The sequence below is a fragment of the Balaenoptera borealis genome (genome assembly GCF_965194805.1).
Source record: "Balaenoptera borealis genome assembly, chromosome: 15".
In the NCBI taxonomy this organism is placed as follows: Eukaryota; Metazoa; Chordata; class Mammalia; order Artiodactyla; family Balaenopteridae; genus Balaenoptera; species Balaenoptera borealis.
In genome coordinates, this window is record NC_138871.1 from 7980812 (window position 1) to 8005630 (window position 24819).

Consider the following 24819-nt stretch of genomic DNA (forward strand, 5'->3'; position numbering starts at 1 on the left):
CTATGTAGGTCTTCTTTCTGGATTGGGTTGTTTGTTTTCTTGATATTGAGCTGCATGAGCTGCTTGTAAATTTTGGAGATTAATCCTTTGTCAGTTACTTCATTTGCAAATATTTTCTCGCATTCTGAAGGTTGTCATTTCGTCTTTTTTATGGTTTCCTTTGCTGTGCAAAAGCTTTTAAGTTTCATTAGGTCCCATTTGTTTATTTTTGTTTTTATTTCCATTTCTCTAGGAGGTGGGTCAAAAAGGATCTTGCTGTGATTTAGTCATAGAGTGTTCTGCCTATGTTTTCCTCTAAGAGTTTTATAGTGTCTGGCCTTACATTTAGGTCTTTAATCCATTTTGAGTTTATTTTTGTGTATGGTGTTAGGGAGTGTTCTAATTTTATTCTTTTACATGTAGCTGTGCAGTTTTCCCAGCACCGTTTATTGAAGAGGCTGTCTTTTCTCCACTGTATATTCTTGCCTCCTTTATCAAAGATAAGGTGACCGTATGTGCATGGGTTTATCTCTGGGCTTTCTATCCTGTTCCCCCAATGGTTACTTCTTGTGGTAAGTTATGTATATATAATGTACGATGTCAAAATCAGGAAGTTGAAATTGATACCATGGGTGTGTATAATTCTATGCCGTATTATCACACATGCAGATTGTTGTAACCACCACCCCTAACAAGATGAACAACAATTTTATCACCACAAAGCTCTCCCTTTGTGCCACCCCTTTATTGTCACACCTGCTCCTCCATCCCCCACCATCCCTGTCTCTTGGCAACCACTAATCTGTTACCTATCACTGTAACTTTGTCATTTTGGAAATGTTATATAAATGGAATCATACAGTATGTGACCAGTTGAAATTGACATTTTTCACTTAGCGTAATTGAGGTCCATGCAAGGTGTTGGCTGTTTCAATAGTTTGTTCCTTTTTATTGCTGAGTAAGATTCCCTGCTATGGATGTCAGTCTTGTGGACAGCATATAATGGGATCATGTATTTTAATCCACTTTACCAATCTCTTTTAATTGGTACATTTAGACTATTTACATTTAATGTGATTAGTGATGTTAGGTTTAATAAAGTCTGTCATTTTATTTTTGTTCACTATTTGTTCCCTCTATTTTTTGTTTTTGTCGTCTTTTTCCTGACTTCTTATGGGTTACTTGAACATTTTTTAAAATTCCATTATTATTTATTTATAGTGTTTTTGAGTGTATCCTTTTGTATAGATATTTTAGTGGTTGCTCTAGGTATTATAATACACACACATAACTTATCATAGTCTACTGCCATTGGCATTTTATCAGTTTGAGTGAAATATGGAAACCTTATCCCCTTTAAAAGCTCTTTTTCCCTCACCAGTTTATAATTGTTTTAACTGTTTCTTCCACATTGAGAACCAAATCAGATGTATTATATGTTTTGCTTCAGTCATCAAACATGATTAAGAAAACTCAAAAAAGAGAAGGAATGCCTATTGTGTTTACCCATATTTTTGCTCTTTTAGTTCCTTCTTCCTTCTTGATGTTCCAAGATTCCTTCTTTTATCATTTCCTTTCTGTTTCAAGAACTTCCTCTAGCCATCATGTTAGGGTAGGTTTGCTGATGACAAATTCCACTAGTGTCTGAGAATATCTTGATTTCCCCTTCATTCCTTAAGGATAATTTTGCCAGATATGGAATTTGGGGTTGATATATTTTTTTTTCAGTATAGATGGTCCCCAACTTATGATGGTTCTACCTAATGACGTTACGATGGTGCAAAAGCTATACACATTCAGTAGAAGCCGTGCTTTGAATTTTGAACTTTTCCCGGGCTAGGACTACGTGGTATAATACTTTCTTGTGATGCTGGGCAGTGGCAGAGCAGTGAGCTGCAGCTCCCAGTCAGCCGCGCCATCACGAGCATAAACAATCGATACACCTACTACCATGCTGTACCCATACAAACATTCTGTTTTTCACTTTCAGTACAGTATTCAACAAATTATATGAAATATTCAACACTTTATTATAAAATAGGCTTTGTGTTAGATGACTTTGCCCAACTGTAGGCTAATGTAAGTGTTCTGAGCATCCTTAAGGTAGGCTACACTAAGCTATGATGTTCAGTAGGTGAGGTGTATTGAATACATTTTCTACTTATGATATTTTCAACTTACAATGGATTTATTGGAACGTAATTCCATTAAAAGTCGAGGAAGATCTGTGCTTTAAAAATGTAGTGCCACTTCCTTCTGACTGTCATGGGTTTTGATGAGAAATCTGCAGTTCTTCAAATTATTTTTTTTCCTAATGGGTAACGTGTCATTTCTCTCTGGCTGCTTTCAAGACTTTTTCTTTGTCTCTAGTTTTTTGACTTTTATTTGTGGTGTTTTTTTGGCATGGGTTTTTTCGGGTTTATCCTGTTTGGGATTTTCTCAGCTTCTTGAATCTTTATGGAGGTTTATGTCTTTTGCCAAATTTGGGAATTGAAATTTGCCATCATTTCTTCTAATTTCCACCCTGCCCTCTCTCTTTTCTTCTGGGGCTCTGATGACAGGAATGTAAGATTTTAGATCTTTTGATTTAGTTCCAAAGGTTTATGAGGCTCTGTTAATTTTTTTTTTCCAGTCTGTTTTCTCTTTGTTGTTCAGATTGGGTTATTTTGATTATTTTTCTCAAGATTCACTGATATTTTCTTAGGTCCTCTCCATTCTGCTATTGAGCTCATCCATTAAGTTTTTTGCTTCAACTATTGTATTTTCTGTTCTAAAATTTTCATTTGTTTTTATAATTTATATCTTCTATTTAACTGCTTAGGGTTTCTATTTTTTCCATTTGTTTAGTTTGCCCGTTGAAGCACTTTTATGATGGCTACTCTAAGATCCTTATCAGATAATTCCAACATCTGTGTCATCTTGATGTTGGCATATATTGACTGCCTTTTCTCATTCTACTTGAGATTTTCCTGGTTCTTAGTATAATAAGTGACTTCAGTTGTATCCAGGACATTTTGGGTATTATGAGAATCTGGGTCTTATTTAATTTGTCTGTCTTAGCTGACCCTTTCTGATACCATACTGGGAGGGGAAAGGGGATGTTACCTCATTACCACCAGGGGAGGATAGAAGTCCAGGCTCCTCACTTGGCCTCTTCTGATACCACTCTGGCTGGCGGTGGGGGAGGTGCCCTGTTATTGGTTTCCATGTAGCCTCCACTGACACCTCAAAAGGGGTGCTCATTACTGCTGCAGTAGTAAAAGTCCTGACCCTCACTCTTTCTGATACCACCCCAGTGTGTGTGTGTGTGTGTCTGTGTGTGTGTGTCCTTGTTACAGTTAAGCAGGAGTGGAAGTCTAGACTCCTTGCTTGGCTTTTGCCAATGGGGTGGAAGTGGAACCATGGTTTTTTTCATGGTCTTTGGCTAGAATAGAGCAATTATTGTATAAAATTTTTCTGTGTTGCTAGGTCACCCATCCTTAGTGCTTTGGATAGACAGAGAGGGCTTTTCTTGGGGCATTTTTGTGTGCTCCTGTTGGTGTTTTTAGGATGCTGGCTTCTCTAGTACCCAGTCTGGAATATATGAAGCAAAAAGAAAACTCAGGGAACTCACTGTTGTGTCATTTCTTGGATCAGGTATCTCTCTGTCTGCCTTCTTCTCTCTACTGTTCAGAGTTTTCTGTATGTTTGTTTAATATGTAATGTCCAGGGTTTTCATTGTACTTAGCACAAAGAATAGGGAGAAATGTGTCTACTCTGTTTTGGTCTGTAATTGGAAGTCCTGATCTTGAACCTGAGAAAACTCATTTAGGATATTGTCATCTGAAGACTAATAGTCTGAGATTTCACTTTTATGATCAATTTTACCAACATTATTAAAGTTCAGAGTGATACTGTCTCTCCACATTCATTTCCTGATTCATCTTAATAATTACGAAATATTTTCCTCTCGCAGTTTCCTTCTCTTTGCCATTATGGGTACAAGAAGCAAAAATCCTAAATTTTCAATTGTTTTAATTGAAGGTTACAAAAAACTACAAAGTTAGGGTCTCCAGGCAGGTAGACTGTTTACACCAGTTGGAGAATAAAGTCCTCGGTAGGGGCTTCCTTGGTGGTGCAGTTGTTAAGAATCTGCCTGCCAATGCAGGGGACACAGGTTCAAGCCCTGGTCCGGGAAGATGCCACATGCTGTGGAGCAAGTAAGCCTGTGCGCCACAACTACTGAGCCTGCGCTCTAGAGCCCACGTGCCACAACTATTGAAGCCCGTGTGCCTAGAGCCCATGCTCTACAACAAGAGAAGCCACTGCAGTGAGAGGCCCGTGCACCGCCATGAAGAGTAGCCCCTGCTCGATGCAAATAAAGAAAGCCTGCGTGCAGCAACAAAGACCCAACACAGCCATAAATAAAAAAAAAAAGAAAAAAAAAAGTCCTCGGTAATTTGAAACATAGGCAATAGAGAAGATGGGGATATTGTGAGGTGGATGGGGGAGACTGAATATGAAAGAAGGAAAGAAGTGAGAGATGTGAAGCTTGCGGTTGAAAATGAAAAGTCCAGAAAGAAACATAGAAGAAGAATTTGAAAAGGGTTTTGCAGAAGTATATGAAGGGAGAAAGGTGGAAAATAAGGAAAAGAGGAAAGTGAGGAGAGGGAAGAAGAAATCACGAAATTGGTCATAAAAGGAGTAACCATGTCCAGCTAGGGAGATAACAGTAACAGGACACCACCTTCATTGGTAGAGCTAGTCCACAGTGTAGAATTGATTAATTACCAGTATCCTTCTTTTTAAGTAAAGATGATTCTAATGAAGAATAAAATGCTCTGTCTTGAGGGATTCTTCATAGAAACATAAATACCATCATATCTTTTAGAATACAAATAGTTTTTTTTTTTCTTTTGGGAACAAAGCAACACCTTTATAGAAAATGTCTGCCAATAAGTTTAAGTACTTAAGGAAAATTAGTTTATAACCATTTGGTGATTTTTACTCCAAGCTCCTTATGGCTTGTTGAATTTCAAAAACCCAGATTGCATAAAATCATTATTTATATTTTTTAGAAGTAAAAAACTGTTGTTATGGCTAAGTTTACTTTAATGAACATTATCCTAGGTTATGCAAATTATTGTTTTTTTGTGTTTTAAAAAATATTTATTTATTTATTTTTGGCTGTGTTGGGTCTTCATTTCTGTGCGAGGGCTTTCTCTAGTTGAGGCGAGTGGGAGCCACTCTTCATCACGGTGCGCGGGCCTCTCGCTATCACGGCCTCTCTTGTTGCGGAGCACAGGCTCCAGACGCACAGGCTCAGTAGTTGTGGCTCACGGGCCCACTTGCTCCGCGGCATGTGGGATCTTCCCAGACCAGGGCTCGAACCCGTGTCCCCTGCATTGGCAGGCAGATTCTCAACCACTGCGCCACCAGGGAAGCCCCCAAATTATTGTTTTTTCTTCTCATTTCACAATGGTCATAGAATTTGGGACTTAATGATAAAATTACTAAAAATAGATTACCCTGTCTACAAGGGAAATCAAGGAAAATGATTGCAGCTATTTAGATTGAGAAAATATTTCTAAGAAAGTGTGTGTTATAGGTATATGCAGCATCATTTTATATCTTAAGGTTTTGTGCTTTATAAGGTCAGTGGATGGATTTTAACTTATTAAACCTCTACCTGGAAGTTTGTTTGGAAAGACAACATTAATGATTATATTACTTATGGGACAACTTAGAAATAGTGATCGTGTTCCAGAAAACTTTTCAACCATAGCCTATCTGATATTCACTACTTAGGGTCCTGTTCTGTAAGCATAGTGAAAACATTATGTAAGGAAACAAATAGAATTATATTCTTTGTTTTAATGTAAATAAAATATATGATTCTATATATCTATGAGCCCCATTTTCCCTTTTGAGTTTAGAAGGGTACAGGTCTTTTCATAATCCGTGGGTCCTGACTGAAATACTCCAAAAATAGGGATTGATCTTGTTAATTCCTATAACTCTTAAAAGACACCTTGGAAATAGGTGTCCACTGGATATTTTGAAACCCTCTCTGCCCCAAGTGTTATCTTGAGGATTATGGACCTGACATTTTTGATGAACCCCTCCTGTCCCTGGAGCTCTTAACATCTAGTCCAAAGGAGAGAAAGAGGTAGGAGAGCAGAACAGCATAGGTTTCCAGGCTGCTAGAGACTAGACCTACATCGAAGACAGTATAGTCTCCCTTAGAGCTACTCACTCAGTGGCCCAGCACCACCTTGGAGCTTGTTAGAAATTCTCAGGCCCCATGTCAGACCTGTGGAATCAGCATCTTTGGAGGTGGGGTCCAGAATTATGTGTTTTAACAAGCTCTTCCTGGTGGTTCTTATGCACAATAAAGTTAAAGAAACAACGAGAAACCCAGTCTTGTTTGTAATTTTTAGCTAACCATTCTCATTAGAATTGTCTGTTCAAATTCTGGTCTTTTAACCTATTTCATTTGGACTCCTGTCTTTTGGTTTTTCTAGGCTTTAGCTCTCCTAAACTGGCTTCTGAATCCAGTTCTTTAATTTTTTCTGTAAGAGATTTGTAAGTATGAAATTGTCCATAATTTCATGTTAAGCCTTCTCCTTTCTATTTAAAAATGGTTGTATAAGAATGGTGAATGTGAAATAAAACATTTTCAAAGGCAGTGACTTCCTGAAGTGTACAACTTGGTAAGTTTTGGAATCTGTTACTCAGGGAGTTTTTCATATTTTTCAAAAAATTTTATCTGTATGAAATAGTTCAGGGTAGTACTAAAGAACAGAGGGATGGACCAGATGACTTGACAACATTCTTTCCAGTGCCAGAATTTTATTATTTAATAAATATTAAAATTAAATTATTTAAAAGTGGGTTTAATTTTTGGTAATTTTAATTTCAACATAAAAAGCCAGTTTTTAAATGTTAGCTCATAGAATTAAGTAGTATCCTCCGAGTCTTGATAATAACAAGGTACTATTTGAAAAATGAACTTTTCTGTTCTGTTTTTATGTATCAGGTTAGTTATTTGTGCATCTGTGTGTTAATTTTTCATCTATACTATTTATAGATTTTTAAATTAAATTGTTGAATCTAAGACTGTTATTTAATTTGCTGAACTATATGAAATTGCTATTTTTTGTCAGAGGTGGTCAAATATCAGCAATTTCATATGGTTCAACCAGTAATTCTTTGAAAGCCTAAAGGTACCCTTTTCACTGGAAAACTGACTTGATTGCTTGATTTGAAGGAATTAAAGTGGTTTCTTTAGAAATTTTCTATGTTTCAGATTCTTAGGTTCACAGAATGTGATTTGTACTTAGATTTGTCTAATCTGGGTATGTGCTTTTCTACAATTAAAAAAAGTTAGATTCAATCTTCAGTAAAAACAAAATGGTAAACAAAACCAGGGACTTCCAGTAAGATGATAGTGTGAAAGTTTCCTCATGGGTTCCTGCCAGGTTCCTGCATAGAAACTGACTGAAATGATTCAGAGAAACGCAAAAATAAGAATTTTGATACTAATGTTGAAAACAGGAAATTGTCAAACACATATCACTAATTTGAAGGAGGTTTTGTCTATTACATTAAAGTTTGAACTTTTTCTGAGAGCTGATAAGCCACTCTCCCCAAGAGAGCAAGGTAGTACTATGGGAAATATGAATGGAGAAAATTCTAGAGGTCACTAGTAACGCTTTGTTTGCGTGGACTGTGGAGGATATGCTGTGAGGGAGGATTGTAGAAAGACCATGTGTAACTGCTGTCTGCTTAGAAGAGCCAACAGTGTCCCGTGGAATTCCTTTTTTTTCTTTTGCCCTACCCAGGTACGTGGGGAGTTTCTTGCCTTTTGGGAGGTCTGAGGTCTTCTGCCAGCGTTCAGTAGGTGTTCTATAGGAGCAGTTCCACATGTAGATGTATTTCTGATGTATCTGTGGGGAGGAAGGTGATCTCCGCGTCTTACTCTTCCGTCATCTTGAAGCTCCCTGTCCCGTGGAATTCCTAGCAGGACTAGCTGAGAGCTTTACTGCATAGTCTTGGCTTTCTAGGTAGAGTGTGGACTTGCTCTGATGTCACGGAGAGAACACTTTTATTTTTTTATTATGTTTTAAAGTTTATTTTATTGAAGTATAGTTGGTTTACAATGTTGTGTTAGTTTCAGGTGTCCAGCAAAGTGATTCAGTTTTACACATATATATTACACATATAAATATTCTTTTTTCACATTCTTTTCCATTATAGTTTCTTACAGGATACTGAATAGAGTTCGTGTGCTATACAGTAGGACCTTGTTGTTTATCCATTCTATATATTAATAGTTTGCATCTGCTAACCCCAAACTCCCAAGAGAGAACACTTTTAATACGGAAGGGTGGCATTAGAAGCAAAGGACGGATGCGACCGAGATGGGAAGTGACCCCATGCTGAGCCCTTTCACAGCTGTGGGCTCTGGAGTAAGAGCAGTAGTCACATCTGGGCCTGAAAGAAAATACGTGTGACTTTATCCAGCGGTCCATGGGCCCCAGGGATCTTTTCAAAAGCATGGCCAGTTCACCTCAAAGCAGGGGGGCAGTTTGGAATTTGGAGTGGGAGTATTTGTCCGCTGCTACTGGCTACTCTCCTTACTTGGTGAGGCTGGTCTTTGGGAAGGTGGTTCCCAAAAGTACCAAGAAAATGCATGTAGGGCAGAGACTGCACCCAGATCCGTGTCCCTCCCACCACTCAAGAGCTGCGAAAAGACTGAACCCGTATGCCATCCCATCCTCCTGCTTACTTCTTAAAAACTTTTAATTTTTAAAAAAGTTTCAAATGAAATGAAGAGTTATAAGGATGGTACAAACAACTTCTCTATGCATTTCACGTATTGTGAACATTTTGCCTCTGTCATCTTTCTATGTATCTATAGATATTTGTTTCTTTTCAGGACCATTTGAGAGTAAATTACAGAAATTGTGCCTTTTTACTCCTAAATAATTTTATTGCCTAACAACAGGGAATTCTCTTACAACAGTTCAGGTGTCAAATTTAGGAAATGTATCATTGGCACAGTGTTACATACTCTTTGGCACAATGTTACATACTCTGTCATCTATCTTCTGTTACTTTGTTCTAATAACGTTCTTTATAGCATTTATTTTTTTTCTGGTCCAAGATCCCATCCAGAATTGTAGTTTGTATGTAGTTGTCTTGTCCCCTTCAGTCTCTTGTCTGGGGCAGTTCCTAAGCCTCTGTCTTCGATGACCTTGACATTTTTTATAGCAGAAGCTTTTTGTTTTGTGCATTGTTACTCACTTTGGATGTGTCTGATGTTTCCTTGAGATTAGGTTCAGATGATGCATTTCTGGCAAGAATACCACATAAATGAGGTGTGTCCTCTGTGCATCACGGCAGAGGACACGTGGTGTCTGGTCTGTTACTGCTGATGTGAACTTTGATCATGTGATTAAGATGATATCTGCCAGGCTTCTCCAAGATAAAGGTAGCGTTTTTCCTTTTGTAAATTAATGGCTACTTTGTGGGAAGATACTTTGAGATGATATACATATCCTGTTCCTCATTAAACTTTCACCTACTGGTTTTGGCATCCTTTTTTTTTTGATTAAAAATTAAAAAAAAATTGAAACAATTTTTAAAAGTTACTTCTCATTTACAGTTATTATAAAATATTGGCTATATTCTCCATGTTGTACAATACATCCTGGAACCTATCTTATACCCAGTAGTTTGTACCTCCCACTCCCCGTCCCCTGTCTGGCCCCTCCCCTCTTCCCTTTCCCCACTGGTAATCACTAGTCTGTTCACTGTATGTGTGAGTCTGCTTCTTTTTTGTTATATTCACTAATTTGCTGTATTTTTTAGATTCCACATATAGGTGATATCATACAGTATTTGTCTTTCTCTAGCATCCATTTTTGATTTTTGCCCGACTCAGTTATTGCTTGGACAGTTGCAAAGGGGTGATTTTCTAACATTCATCCTTCTTTCATCATTTATAAGCTGGCATTCCACTGTAAGAAACACTTTTCTCTCATCTGTTAATTGTTATTTATTAATATGGACTCACAGATTCTTACTTTATTTAATAAGTTACAATTCATTACCATCAGTATTTGTTTTAGTACTTAAATTGCAGTGAATTTAGCCAGGGGGAGCCCCTTGAGTGGCTTTCTGTGCCATTATGACATGTCCTATCTTTTTCTTTTTTTTTTTTTGACTTCTGTCCTCAAGGAATTTATTTTTATTTATTTATTTATTTTTAACATCTTTATTGGAGTATAATTGCTTTACAACGGTTTGTTACTTTCTGCTTTACAACAGAGTGAATCAGCTATACATATACCTATATCCCCATATCTCCTCCCTCTTGCGTCTCCCTCCCACCCTCCCTATCCCACCCCTCTAGGTGGTCACAAAGCACTGAGCTGATCTCTCTGTGCTATGCGGCTGCTTCCCACTAGCTATTTTACATTTGGTAGTATATATAAGTCCATGCCATGCTCTCACTTCGTCCCAGCTAGCACTTCCCCCTCCCCAAGTCCTCAAGTCCATTCTCTGCGTCTGCATCTTTATTCCTGTCCTGCCGCTCGGTTCTTCAGAACTTTTTTTTTTTAGATTCCATATATATGTGTTAGCATACGGTATTTGTTTTTCTCTTTCTGACTTACTTCACTCTGTGACAACTCTAGGTCCATCCACTTCACTACAAATAACTCAATTTTGTTTCTTTATATGGCTAAGTAATATCCCATTGTATATATGTGCCACATCTTCTTTATCCAGTCATCTGTTGATGGACGCTTAGGTTGCTTCCATGTCCTGGCTATTGTAAATAGAGTTGCAAAGAACATTGTGGTACATGACTCTTTTTGAATTATGGTTTTCTCAGGGTATATGCCCAGTAGTGGGATTGCTGGGTCATATGGTAGTTCTATTTTTAGTTCTTTAAGGAACCGTCATACTGTTCTCCATAGTGGCTGTATCAATTTACATTCCCACCAACAGTGCAAGAGGGTTCCCTTTTCTCCACACCCTCTCCAGCATTTATTGTTTGTAGATTTTTTGATGATGGCCATTCTGACTGGTGTGAGGTGATACCTCATTGTAGTTTAGATTTGCATTTCTCTAACGATTAGTGATGTTGAGCATCGTTTCATGTGTTTGTTGGCAATCTGTATATCTTCTTTGGAGAAATGTCTATTTCGGACTTCTGCCCATTTTTGGATTGGGTTGTTTGTTTTTTTTCATATTGAGCTGCATGAGCTGCTTGTATATTTTGGAGATTAATCCTTTGTCAGTTGCTTCATTTGCAAATATTTTCTCCCATTTTGAGGGTTGTCTTTTTGTCTTGTTTGTGGTTTCCTTTGCTGTGCAAAAGCTTTTAAGTTTCATTAGGTCCCATATGTTTATTTTTGTTTTTATTTCCATTTCTCTAGAAGGTGGGTCAAAAAGGATCTTGCTGTGATTTATGTCATAGAGTGTTCTGCCTAGGTTTTCCTCTAAGAGTTTTAGAGTGTCTGGCCTTACATTTAGGTCTTTAATCCATTTTGAGTTTATTTTTGTGTATGGTGTTAGGGAGTATTCTGATTTCATTCTTTTACATGTAGCTGTCCAATTTTCCCAGCAACACTTATTGAAGAGGCTGTCTTTTCTCCACTGTATATGCTTGCCTCCTTTATCAAAAACAAGGTGACCATATGTACATGGGTTTATCTCTGGGCTTTGTATCCTGTTCCATTGATCTGTATTTCTGTTTTTGTGCCAGTGCCATACTGTCTTGATTACTGTAGCTCTGTAGTATAGTCTGAGGTCAGGGAGCCTGATTCCTCCAGCTCCGTTTTTCTTTCTCAAGATTGCTTTGGCTATTCGGAGTCTACTGTGTTTCCTTATAAATCGTGAAATTTTTTGTTCTAGTTCTGTGAAAAATGCCATTGGTAGTTTGATAAGGATTGCATTGAATCTGTAGATTGCTTTGGGTAATATAGTCATTTTCACAATATTGATTCTTCCAATCCAAGAATATGGTATATCTCTCCATCTGTTTGTATCTTTAATTTCTTTCATCAGTGTCTTATAGTTTTCTGCATACAGGTCTTTTGTCTCTTTAGGTAGGTTTATTCCTAGGTATTTTATTCTTTTTGTTGCAATGGTAAATGGGAGTGTTTCCTTAATTTCTCTTTCAGATTTTTCATCATTAATGTATAGCAATGCAAGAGATTTCTGTGCATTAATTTTGTATCCTGCTACTCTACCAAATTCACTGATTAGCTCTCGTAGTTTTCTGGTAGCGTCTTTAGGATTCTCTACCTATAATATCATGTCATCTGCAAACAGTGACAGCTTTACTTCTTCTTTTCTGGTTTGGATTCCTTTTATTTCTTTTTCTTTTCTGATTGCTATGGCTAAAACTTCCAAAACTATGTTGAATAATAGTGGTGAGAGTGGGCAACCTTGTCTTGTTCCTGATCTTAGTGGAAATGGTTTAAGTTTTTCACCATTGAGAACAATGTTGGCTGTGGGTTTGTCATATATGGCCTTTATTATGTTGAGGAAAGATCCCTCTATGCCTACTTTCTGGAGGGTTTTTATCATAAATGGGTGTTGAATTTTGTCAAAAGCTTTTTCTGCATCTATTGAGATGATATGGTTTTTATCCTTCAGTTTGTTAATATGGTGTATCACATTGATTGATTTGCATATATTGAAGAATCCTTTCATTCCTGGGATAAACCCCACTTGCTTATGGTGTATGATCGTTTTTTATGTGCTGTTGGATTCTGTTTGCTAGTATTTTTTTTGAGCTTTTTTGCATCTATATGCATCAGTGATATCGGCCTGTAGTTTTCTTTCTTTGTGACATCTTTGTCAGGTTTTGGTATCAGGGTGGTGATGGCCCCATAGAATGAGTTTGGGAGTGTTCCTCCCTCTGCTATATTTTGGAAGAGTTTGAGAAGGACAGGTGTTAGCTGTTCTCTAAATGTTTGGTAGAATTTGCCTGTGAAGCCATCTGGTCCTGGGCTTTTGTTTGTTGGAAGATTTTTAATCACAGTCTCAATTTCAGTGTTTGTGATTGGTCTGTTTATATTTTCTACTTCTTCCTGGTTCAGTCTTGGAAGGTTGTGCTTTTCTAAGAATTTGTTCATTTCTTCCAGGTTGTCCATTTTATTGGCATAGAGTTGCTTGTAGTAATCTCTCATGATCCTTTGTATTTCTGCAGTGTCAGTTGTTACTTCTATATCATTTCTAATTCTGTTGATTTGAGTCTTCTCCTTTTTTTCCTGATGAGTCTGGCCAGTGGTTTATCAAGTTTGTTTATCTTCTCAAAGAACCAGCTTTTAGTTTTATTGATCTTTGCTACTGTTTCCTTCATTTCTTTTTCATTTATTTCTGATCTGATCTTTATGATTTCTTACCTTCTGCTAACTTTGGGGTTTTTTTGTTCTTCTTTGTCTAATTGCTTTAGGTATAAGGTTAGGTTGTTTATTTGAGGTTTTTCTTGTTTCTTGAGGTAGGATTGTATTGCTATCAACTTCCCTCTTAGAACTGCTTTTGCTGCATCCCATAGGTTTTGGGTCGTTGTGTTTTCATTGTCATTTGTTTCTAGGTATTTTTTGATTTCTTCTTTGATTTCTTCAGTGATTTCTTGGTTATTTAGTAGTGTATTGTTTAGCCTCCATGTGTTTTTATTTTTTACAGATTTTTTCCTGTAATTGATATGTATTCTCATAGTGTTGTGGTTGGAGAAGACACTTGATGCGATTCCAATTTTCTTAAATTTACCAAGGCTTGATTTGTGACCCAAGATATGATCTATTCTGGAGAATGTTCCATGAGCACTTGAGAAGAAAGTGTATTCTGTTGTTATTGGATGGAATGTCCTATAAATATCAGTTAAGTCCATCTTGTTTAATGTATCATTTAAAGCTTGTGTTTCCTTATTTATTTTCATTTTGGATGGTCTTTCCATTGGTGAAAGTGGGGTGTTAAAGTCCCCTACTATGATTGTGTTACTGTCAATTTCCCCTTTTATGGCTGTTAGCATTTGCCTTTTGTATTGAGGTGCTCCTTTGTTGGGTGCATAAATATTTTAAATGATTATATATTTTTCTTGGATTGATCCCTTGATTATTATTTAGTGTCCTTCTTTGTCTCTTATAATAGTCTTCATTTTAAAATCTATTTTGTCTGATATGAGAATTGCTACTCCAGCTTTCTTTTCATTTCTATTTGCATGGAATATCTTTTTCCATCCCCTCACTTTCAGTCTGTATGTGTCCCTAGGTCTGAAGTGGGTCTCTTGTATACAGCACGTGTATGGATCTTGTTTTGGTATCCATTCAGCCAGTCTATGTCTTTTGGTTGGAGCATTTAATCCATTTACATTTAAGGTAATTATCGATATGTATGTTCCTACTATCATTTTCTTCGTTGTTTTGGTTTTTTTTTTTTTTAATTTATTTATTTATTTTTGGCTTTGTTGGGTCTTCGTTTCTGTGCAAGGGCTTTCTCTAGTTGCGGCGAGCAGGGGCCACTCTTCATCACCGTGCGCGGGCCTCTCACTGTCGCGGCATCTCTTGGTGCGGAGCACAGGCTCCAGACTCACAGGATCAGTAGTTGTGGTTCATGGGCCCAGCTGCTCTGCGGCATGTGGGATCTTCCCAGACCAGGGCACGAACCCGTGTCCCCTGCATTGGCAGGCGGATTCTCAACCACTGCGCCACCAGGGAAGCCCCTTGGGTTTGTTTTTGTAGGTCCTTTTCTTCTCTTGTGTTTCCCGCTTAGAGAAGTTCCTTTAGCATTTGTTGTAGAGCTGGATTGGTGGTGCTGAATTCTCTTAGCTTTTGCTTGTCTGTAAAGGTTTTAATTTCTCTGTCAAAGCTGAATGAGATCCTTGCTGGGTAGAGTAATCTTGGTTGTAGGTTTTTCCCTTTCATCACTTTAAATATGTCCTGCCACTCCCTTCTGGCTTGCAGAGTTTCTGCTGAAAGATCAGCTGTTAACCTTGTGGGGATTCCCTTGTATGTTATTTGTTGTTTTTCTCTTGCTGCTTTTAATATTTTCTCTTTATTTAATTTTTGATAGTTTGATTAATATGTGTCTTGGCGTGTTTCTCCTTGGATTTATCCTGTATGGGACTCTCTGTGCTTCCTGGACTTGATTAACTATTTCCTTTCCCATATTAGGGAAGTTTTCAACTATAATCTCTTCAAATATTTTCTCATCCCTTTCTTCTACTCTTCTTCTTCTGGGACCCGTATAATTCGAATGTTGTTACATCTAATATTGTCCCAGAGGTCTCTGAGACTGTCCTCAATTCTTTTCAGTCTTTATTCTGCTCTGCAGTAGTTATTTCCACTATTTTATCTTCCAGGTCACTTATCCGTTTTTCTGCCTCAGTTATTCTGCTATTGATTCCTTCTGGAGAATATTTAATTTCATATATTGTGTTGTTCATCATTGTTTGCTCTTTAGTTCTTCTATGTCCTGGTTAAACGTTTCTTGTATTTTCTCCATTCTATTTCCAAGATTTTGGATCATCTTTACTGTCATTACTCTGAATTCTTTTTCAGGTTGACTGCCTATTTCTTTTTCATTTGTTTGGTCTGATGGGTTTTTACCTTGCTCCTTCATCTGCTGTGTGTTTCTCTGTCTTCTCATTTTGCTTAACTTACATGTTTGGGGTCTTTTTTTCACAGGCTGCAGGTTTGTAGTTCCTGTTGTTTTTGGTGTCTGACCCCAGTGTCTAAGGCTGGTTCAGTGGGTTGTGTAGGCTTCCTGGTGTAGAGGACTAGTGTCTGTGTTCTGGTCGATGAGGCTGGATCTTGTCTTTCTGGTGGTCATGTCCGTGTCCAGTGGTGTGCCTGGGGTGTCCGTGACCGTATTATGATTTTAGGCAGCCTCTCTGCTAATGCGTGCAGTTGTGTTCCTGTCTTGCTAGTTGTTTGTCATAGGGTGTCCAGCACTGTAGCTTGCTGGTCGTTGAATGGAGCTGGGTCTTAGTGTTGAGATGGAGATCTCTGGGAGAGCTTTCGCTGTTTGATATTATGTGTAGCTGGGAGCTCTCTGGTGGACCAATGTCCTGAACTTGGCTCTCCCATCTCAGAGGCACAGGCCTGACACCTGGCTGGAGCACCAAGACCCTGTCAGCCACACGGCTCAGAAGAAAAGGGAGAAAAAAAGAAAGAAAGAAAGAAAAAAAACGTAAAGTTATTAAAATAAAAAATAATTATTAAAAATAAAAGAAATTGAAAAGTAATAAAAAGGGAAAAAGAAAGAAGAGAGCAACCAAACCAAAAAACAAATCCACCAATGATAACAAGCACTAAAAAGTATACTAAAAAAAAACCAAAAAAAACCCAAAACACCCCAAAAAACCGGCCAGACAGAATCCTAGGACAAATGGTAAAAGCAAAGCTATACAGACAAAATCACACAAAGAAGCATACAAATACACATTCACAAAAAGAGAAAAAGGAGTAAAAAATATATATCATATCTCCCAAAGTCCACCTCCTCAATTTGGGATGATTGGTTGTCTACTCAGGTATTCCACAGATGCAGGGTACATCGTTGATTGTGGAGATTTAATCCGCTGCTCCTGAGGCTGCTGGGAGAGATTTCCCTTTCTCTTCTTTGTTCGCACAGCTCCTGGGGTTCAGCTGTGGATTTGGCCCCGCCTCTGCATGTAGGTCGCCTGAAGGCGTCTGTTCCCATCCAAACAGGACGGGGTTAAAGTAGCAGCTGATTAGGGGGCTCTGGCTCACTCAGGCTGGGGAGAGGGAGGGGTATGGAATGTGGGGCCAGCCTGCGGCAGCAGAGGCCAGCATAACGTTGCAACAGCCTGAGGCGCACCGCTTGTTCTCTTGGGAAGTTGTCCCTGGATCACGGGACCCTGGCATTGGTGGGCTGCACAGGCTCCCAGGAGGGGAGGTGTGGACAGGGACCTGTGCTTGCACGCATGCTTCTTGGTGGCTGCAGCAGCAGCCTTAGCATTTCATGCCCGTTTCTGGTGTCTGCACTGATAGGTGCGGCTCACACCCGTCTCTGGAGCTCCTTTAGGCGGTGCTCTGAATCCCCTCTACTCACACACCCCGAAACAATGGTCTCTTGCCTCTTAGGCAGTTCCAGACTTTTTCCCAGACTCCCTCCCTGATAGCTGTGGTGCACTAGCCTGCTTAAGGCTGTGTTCACGCAGCCAACCCCAGTCCTCTCCCTGGGATCGGACCGAAGCCCGAGCCTCAGCTCCCAGCCCCCACCTGCCCAGGTGGGTGAGCAAACAAGCCTCTCAGACTGGTGAGTGCTGGTTGGCACTGATTCTCTGTGTGGGAATCTCTGCTTTGCCGTCTGCATCCCTGTTGCTGTGCTCTCCTCAGTGGCTCCAAAGCTTCCCCCCGCCACCCACTGTCTCCACCAGTGAAGGGGCTTCCTAGGGTGGGGAAACTTTTTCTCCTTCAAGCTCCCTCCCAGTGGTGCAGATCCTGTCCCTATTCTTTTGTCTGTGTTTTTTCTTTTTTCTTTTGCCCTACCCAGGTACGTGGGGAGTTCCTTGCCTTTAGGGAGGTCTGAGGTCTTCTGCCAGCATTCAGTAGGTGTTCTGTAGGAGTTGTTCCACATGTAGATCAGCAATTTCTGATGTATTTGTGGGGAGGAAGGTGATCTCCACGTCTTACTCTTCTTCCATCTTGAACCTCTCCCTTTAATTTTTTTTTTAATTTAATTTTTTTTAATTGCAGTCTATGTCCTTTTTTAAAAATAACATTTTCTTACACTTTAAAATAAAGACTGTTACAAGAGACAAAGCAGGACACTACATAATGATCAAGGGATCAATCTAAGAAGAAGATATAACAATTATAAATATTTACGCACGCAACATAGGAGCACATCAATACATAAGGCAAATGCTAACAGCCATAAAAGGAGAAATTGACAGTAACACAATCATAGTATGGGAGTTTAACACCCCACTTTCACCAATGGACAGATCATCCAAAATGAAAACAAATAAGGAAACACAAGCTTCAAATGATACATTAAACAAGTTGGACTTAATTGATATTTATAGGACATTCCATCCAAAAACAATAGAATACACTTTCTTCTCAAGTGCTCATGTAACGTTCTACAGGATAGACCATATCTTGGGTCACAAATCAAGCCTTGGTAAATTTAAGCAAATTGAAATAGTATCAAGTATCTTTTCCAACCACAATGCTATGAGACTAGATAGCAGTTACAGGAAAAAAAAATCTAAAAAATACAAACACATGGAGGCTAAACAATGCACTACTAAGTAACCAAGAGATCACTGAAGAAATCAAAGAGGAAATCAAAAAATACCTAGAAACAAATGACAATGAAAACACGATGACCCAAAACCTATGGGATGCAGCAAAAACAGTTCTATGAGGGAAGTTTATAGCAATACAGTCCTACCTCAAGAAATAAGAAAAATCTAAAATAAACAGCCTAACTTTGCACCTAAAGCAATTAGAGAAAGAAGAAGAAGAACAACAAAAAAACCCCCAAAGTTAGCAGAAGGAAAGAAATCATAAAGATCAGATCAGAAATAAATGAAAAAGAAATGAAGAAAACAGTAACAAAGATTAATGAAACTAAAAGCTGGTTCTTTGAGAAGGTAAACAAAATTGATAAACCATTAGCCAGACTCATCAAGAAAAAAAAGGGAGAAGACTCAGATCAACAGAATTACAAATGAAAAAGGAGAAGTAACAACTGACACTGCAGAAATACAAAGGATCATGAGAGATTACTACAAGCAACTCTATGCCAATAAAATGGACAACCTGGAAGAAATGAACAAATTCTTAGAAAAGCACAGCCTTCCAAGACTGAACCAGGAAGAAATAGAAAACATAAAGAGAGCAGTCACAAGCACTGAAATTGAAACTGTGATTAAAAATCTTCCAACAAACAAAAGGCCAGGACCAGATGGCTTCACAGGCGAACTATCAAACATTTAGAGAAGAGCTAACACCTATCCTTCTCAAACTCTTCCAAAATACAGCAGAGGGAGGAACACTCCCAAACTCATTCTATGAGGCCATCATCACCCTGATACCAAAACCATACAGTGATGTCACAAAAAAAAGAAAACTACAGGCTAACATCACTGATGCACAGAGATGCAAAAATTCTCAGCAAAATACTAGCAAATAGAATCCAACAGCACATTAAAAGGATCATACACCATGATCAAGTGGGGTTTATCCCAGGAATGCAAGGATTCTTCAATATATGCAAATCAGTCAACTTGATACACCATATTAACAAATTGAAGGATAAAAACTATATGATAAACTCAATAGATGCAGAAAAAGCTTTTGACAGAATTCAACACCCATTTATGATAAAAACTCTCCAGAAAGTAGGCATAGAGGGAACCTACCTCAACATAATAAAAGCCATGTATGACAAACCCACAGCCAACATCGTTCTCGATGGTGAAAAACTGAAAGCATTTCCTCTAAGATCAGGAACAAGACAAGGTTGCCCACTCTCACCACTGTTATTCAACATAGTTTTGGAAGTTTTAGCCACAGCAATCAGGGAAGAAATAGAAATTAAAGGCATCCAAATCAGAAGAGAAGAAGTAAAACTGTCACTGTTTGCAGATAACATGATAGTATACATAGAGAAGCCTAAAGATGCTACCAGAAAACTACTAGAGCTAATCAGTGAATTTGGTAGAGTAGCAGGATACAAAATTAATGCACAGAAATCACTTGCATTCCTATACACGAATGGTGAAAAATCTGAAAAAGAAATTAAAGAAACGCTCCCATTTACCATTGCAAAAAAAAGGATAAAACACCTAGGAGTAAAGCTACCTAAGGAGACAAAAGTCCTGTATGCAGAAAACTATAAGACACTGATGAAAGAAATTAAAGATGATACAAACAGATGTAGAGATATACCATGTTCTTGGATTGGAAGAATCAACATTGTGAAAATGATTATACTACCCAAAGCAATCTACAGATTCAATGCAATCCCCATCAAACTACCAATGGCATTTTTCACAGAACTAGAACAAAAAAAGTCACAATTTGTATGGAAACAAAAAAGACCCCAATAGCCAAAGCAATCTAAAAAAGAAAAACGGAGCTGGAAGAATCAGGCTCCCAGACTTCAGACTATACTACAAAGCTACAGTAATCAATACAGTATGGTACTGGAGCAAAAACAGAAATATAGATCAGTGGAATAGGATAGAAAGCCCAGAGAGAAACCTATGCACATATGGTCACCTTATGTTTGATAAAGGAGGCAAGAGTATACAGTGGAGAAAAGGCAGCCTCTTCAATAAGTGGTGCTGGGAAAGCTGAACAGCTACATGTAAAAGAATGAAATTAGAACACTTCCTAACACCATACACAAAAATAAACTCAAAATGGATTAAAGACCAAATGTAAGGCCAGACACTATAAAACTCTTAGAGCAAAACATAGGCAGAACACTTGGTGACATAAATCACAGCAAGATCCTTTTTGACCCACCTCCTAGAGAAATGGAAGTAAAAACAAAAACAAATGGGAACTAATGAAACGTAAAAGCTTTTGCACAGCAAAGGAAACCATAAACAGAATGAAAAGACCACCCTCAGAACACGAGAAAATATTTTCGAATGAAGCAAGTGACAAACGATTAATCTCCAATATATACAAACAGCTCATGCAGCTCAATCTCAAAAAAGCAAACAACCCAATCCAAAAATGGGCAGAAGACTGAAATAGACATTTCTCCAAAGAAGATATATAGATTGCCATCAAACACATGAAAAGATTCTCAACATCACTAATCATTAGAGAAATACAAATCAAAACTACAATGAGGGGGGCTTCCCTGGTGGCGCAGTGGTTAAGAATCTGCCTGCCAATGCAGGGGACATGCGTTTGAGCCCTGGTCTGGGAAGATCCCACATGCCACAGAGCGGCTAGGCCCGTGAGCCACGACTACTGAGCCTGCGCGTCTGGAGCCTGTGCTCCGCCACAAGAGAGGCCACGACAGTGAGAGGCCCGCGCACCGCGATGAAGAGTGGCCCCCGCTTGCCGCAACTAGAGAAAGCCGTCGCACAGAAACGAAGACCCAATACAGCCAAAAATAAATAAGTAAATAAATAAAAACTACAATGAGGTATCACCTCACAGTGGTCAGAATGGCCATTATCAAAAAATCTACAAACAGTAAATTATGGAGAGGGTGTAGAGAAAAGGGAACCCTCTTGCACTGTTGGTGGGAATGTAAATTGATACAGCCACTATGGAGAACAGTATGGAGGTTCCTTAAAGAACTAAAAATAGAACTACCATATGACCCAGTAATCCCACTACTGGGCATGTATCCTGAGAAAACCATAATTCAAAGAGTCATGTACCACAATGTTCATTGCAGCTCTATTTACAATAGCCAGGACATGGAAGCAACCTAAGTGTTCATCGACAGATGAGTGGATAAAGAAGATCATATATACAGTGGAATACTAGCCATAAAAAGAAATGAAATTGAGTTATTTGTAGTGAGGTGGATGGACCTAGAGTCTGCCATACAGAGTGAAGTAAGGCAGAAAGAGAAAAACAAACATTGTATGCTACACATATATATGGAATCTAAGAAAAAAAAAACGGTTCTGATTAACCTACGGGCAGGACAGAAATAAAGACAGAGATGTATAGAATGGACTTGAGGACACAGGCAGGGGGAAGGGTAAGCTGGGATGAAGTGAGAGAGTAGCATTGAGATATATACACTACCAAATGTAAGATAGCTAGTGGGAAGCAGCTGCATAGCACAGGGAGATCAGCTCGGTGCTTTGTGACCACCTAGGGGGTGGGCAATGGAAGGTGGGAGGGAGATGCAAGAGGGAGGGGATATGGGGATATATGTATGCATATAGCTGATTCACTTCGTTATCCAGCAGAAACCAACACACCATTGTAAAGCAATTATACTCCAATAAAGATGTTAAAATAAAATAAAATAAAATAACATTTTCTTAGTTGACACAAGAATGCTCCAGGTTCATCTTAAAGTTATTTCTCCAAAGGGTTATAATTCTTTTTTAGTGGCAGATGTCTAGAATCCACTATCTTGGCACCATGTAAGTGGTAAGAGGTAAAGGGGGAAGAAATCACAGGACAGTTCACTCATGCTCATTTTGGACACAATCTGCTTGGTGTGATCAGCCCTTGTCCCTGCTATTTAGACTTGGCATTTAACACGGTCTTCATTTCTATAGCCTTATAGTATGTTCTGATCTCAGAGCAAGTTACCTATTATTATTTCTAGATTTTTTTGACCTTTTAGAAACATTTTGTCTTTTACATGAATTTTAGAATCACATGTCAAAATTCAAGTTCCAAAAAAATTTCGTTGATGTTTTAAGAAGTGTTGCATTTATTATTTAGTTTAGGGTGGGATTTATCTATGTTTTTTGCAAGATTGGGATTAATAAATGACTTCATTTTTTTTCTTCCATTACAGGCTCTAGGAAAAGGCTTATAGTTTTTATCACATAAATCTTGTGTGCCTCTTGTTATAATTGTTATAGTGTAATTGTTTATAGTTTTGTGTTTGTGAATAGTATCTTTTTAACATTTCTTCTATTGTGAATTAACACATATGGAAAAGTGTCTAAACCATGGATGTATAGTAATCAATTTTATTTAACCAGTAACCAGGTCAATAAGTAGAACCTTGCTGGCACCCTGAGACTCCCCTGTATGACCTTTCCTAATCACAGACCCCCCTCTCTTCCTTTCCTCCTAAAGCCAGTTTACAGAAACTAGAGCTGCTTATTAATACATTGTTCAATACAGGGAAACATGACAGTTAAGCAGGGGAGACTTTCTTCCCTGCCACAGAATTCTTCAGAGGTATTTTCTCTGTGGTCCTTTATGTAAGGGCCAAAGAATAATATAATTGACTATTTTTAAGGCTAGCTTTATGAGACAGGCAGATTTATATTTCTTAATTCTGTTTTGTACAGAACGATTCCATCCTTGACTGAGTAAAGCAGAGATTTCAATATAAATTAAAAAGAGTCTTTCCAAGGTTTGTTTTGTTTAGATGTCAAAATAGTAGCCTTAGATTATCTAGCTTGATAGAGAAGCTGAAACGGTTGTTCTGATTTTTCTTAGTTTAATGAGGTTGTGAAAATTGCTCGGACCATTTACCAGCCTCAGCTCCCTTCCGGTGCTGCCAATCAAGATAAATGCATGGTTTCTTTTCTGCCTCTCTTAGATTTTGTTATCCAGTTCTGTCTTGGGGCCTCTTCTCACTATGTACTTTGTATCTGAGCTGTCTCATACTATTGCTTCAATGCCTACGTTTATCCTCATAAAATCCACTTTTATTTCCCAGACCAGGCTTTCCTGACCTGTGATTCTCTTAAATTCAAATAATTGACTTTTAGGGTCATCTTAACATCTACCTGATTGAGTTGTTAGGGATCAGGAATTTGACCAAAGTCTGGCCTAGGGAAATTTTTGTAGAATAGGAAGTACAGAGGAAACAGCCTATGAAAATGAGGCTGTTATGCTATAAAATGTTATATTCATTGTATTATTAGATATATTATCATTAGTTTCAATGCTTCATCTCTATCTTCATACAAATAGGGTCTTTATAGTTGTTTGTACCTTTTGAGAAATGATCTTGGTATTATGCTTGAAGTGTTAATTCCAAAAACTTTTTCTTTTTGTCCCTATCTTTAACTTTCTGAAGTGCTAATTAGAAAGCGCCCTTTTTCTTACAGATATTAATAGCGCTAAGTTAGTGGTGGCTTTGCCACCACTTTGTTAGTTGGGGCTCTTTTTTATTTTCAATTCTGTCTCAATGAATTCATAAATGAATATCTGTTTCTGAAAAATGCAACTTTAAAATTCCTAATGTTACAATTCTGTTTCGATTATAGTGGGTTTTTTTTTTTAAAGAAAGATACTAATAACTTTTGGTTTTGCTTCTAGAAAAACTGATTGCTTATCAACGAGAATTTCTTGCTTTAAAAGAACGTCTCCGAATAGCTGAACACAGAATCTCTCAGCGGTCTTCCGAACTCAATGCCATTGTACAGCAGTTCAAGCGTGTAGGAGCAGAAACAAACAGAAGTAAGGATACGGTGAATAAATTTTCAGGTACAGACGATATTTTTGGTTTCATGAAAAGATTACATTTTCAAAGGGTTATGTGAAATACTCTCTTTGAAAGTTGTCTAGAGTCGCTTATCAGCCAACATTTGTTACCCTCTACAGAGAGAAAAATCACCATACAAAACTTTTTCTATTGTGGTTACTTATAAAACAAGTTTATTAATTGCTAAATTTGATTTAAAGAGAGTAATATTAAGTTAAGTTTCAGTTGTATAAATTTCATTGCCAATAGTGAAGAACCAGCATCTTTAAAAAAAAAACATTTAGAATAAGACTAAAATTTAACTTGGTATTTATGCATGTCTCTGTTGTGACTTGTGTGGACTTCAAATGGACTCTGGGGAACCTTTGAGCTATTTGAAGCAATTAGTGCTCTCAGATATGACTTATAAGAAATAAAAAGACATAGTTTTATAATGGGTACTTTTGGGAGTACCTGACCTGTTGCCTCCCTGAGAAATTCTGGGCTGAGTGAAATGAATATCAACCATCTTCTGTTTCTTTCCTATTCTTATTCTAATGACTAAATTGATATATGTATATAATCAGTTGACTCCAAATCTGCATAATCTTCCAAGAATAATATACTTTTTCATTTAGCATTATCTGTTATAATCTTTCACCATTAATTCCTCTCATCTTGAGATTCACTACCTTACCTTATTTTTAGAGATTC

The 24819-nt window shown here is 38.0% G+C and overlaps 1 protein-coding gene and 1 long non-coding RNA gene across 4 annotated transcripts in view; one reads left to right on the forward strand and one right to left on the reverse strand.

Moving 5' to 3' along the window:
• Window positions 1–21113, reverse strand: part of LOC309611586 — a 512787-nt gene extending 491674 nt beyond the window's left edge. Inside the window, exon 1 of the long non-coding RNA XR_014234609.1 lies at window positions 20820–21113. This is a non-coding gene — a long non-coding RNA (uncharacterized lncRNA). The remainder of the gene's footprint in view (window positions 1–20819) is intronic.
• MGAT4A (alpha-1,3-mannosyl-glycoprotein 4-beta-N-acetylglucosaminyltransferase A) overlaps window positions 1–24819 on the forward strand; it is a 117903-nt gene that overhangs the window by 26094 nt on the left and 66990 nt on the right. For all 3 annotated transcript variants that reach the window (XM_082356175.1, XM_082356174.1, XM_082356176.1), the window contains exon 3: window positions 23961–24128. In XM_082356175.1, coding sequence (XP_082212301.1) covers window positions 23961–24128 — 168 coding nt within the window. The remainder of the gene's footprint in view (window positions 1–23960; window positions 24129–24819) is intronic.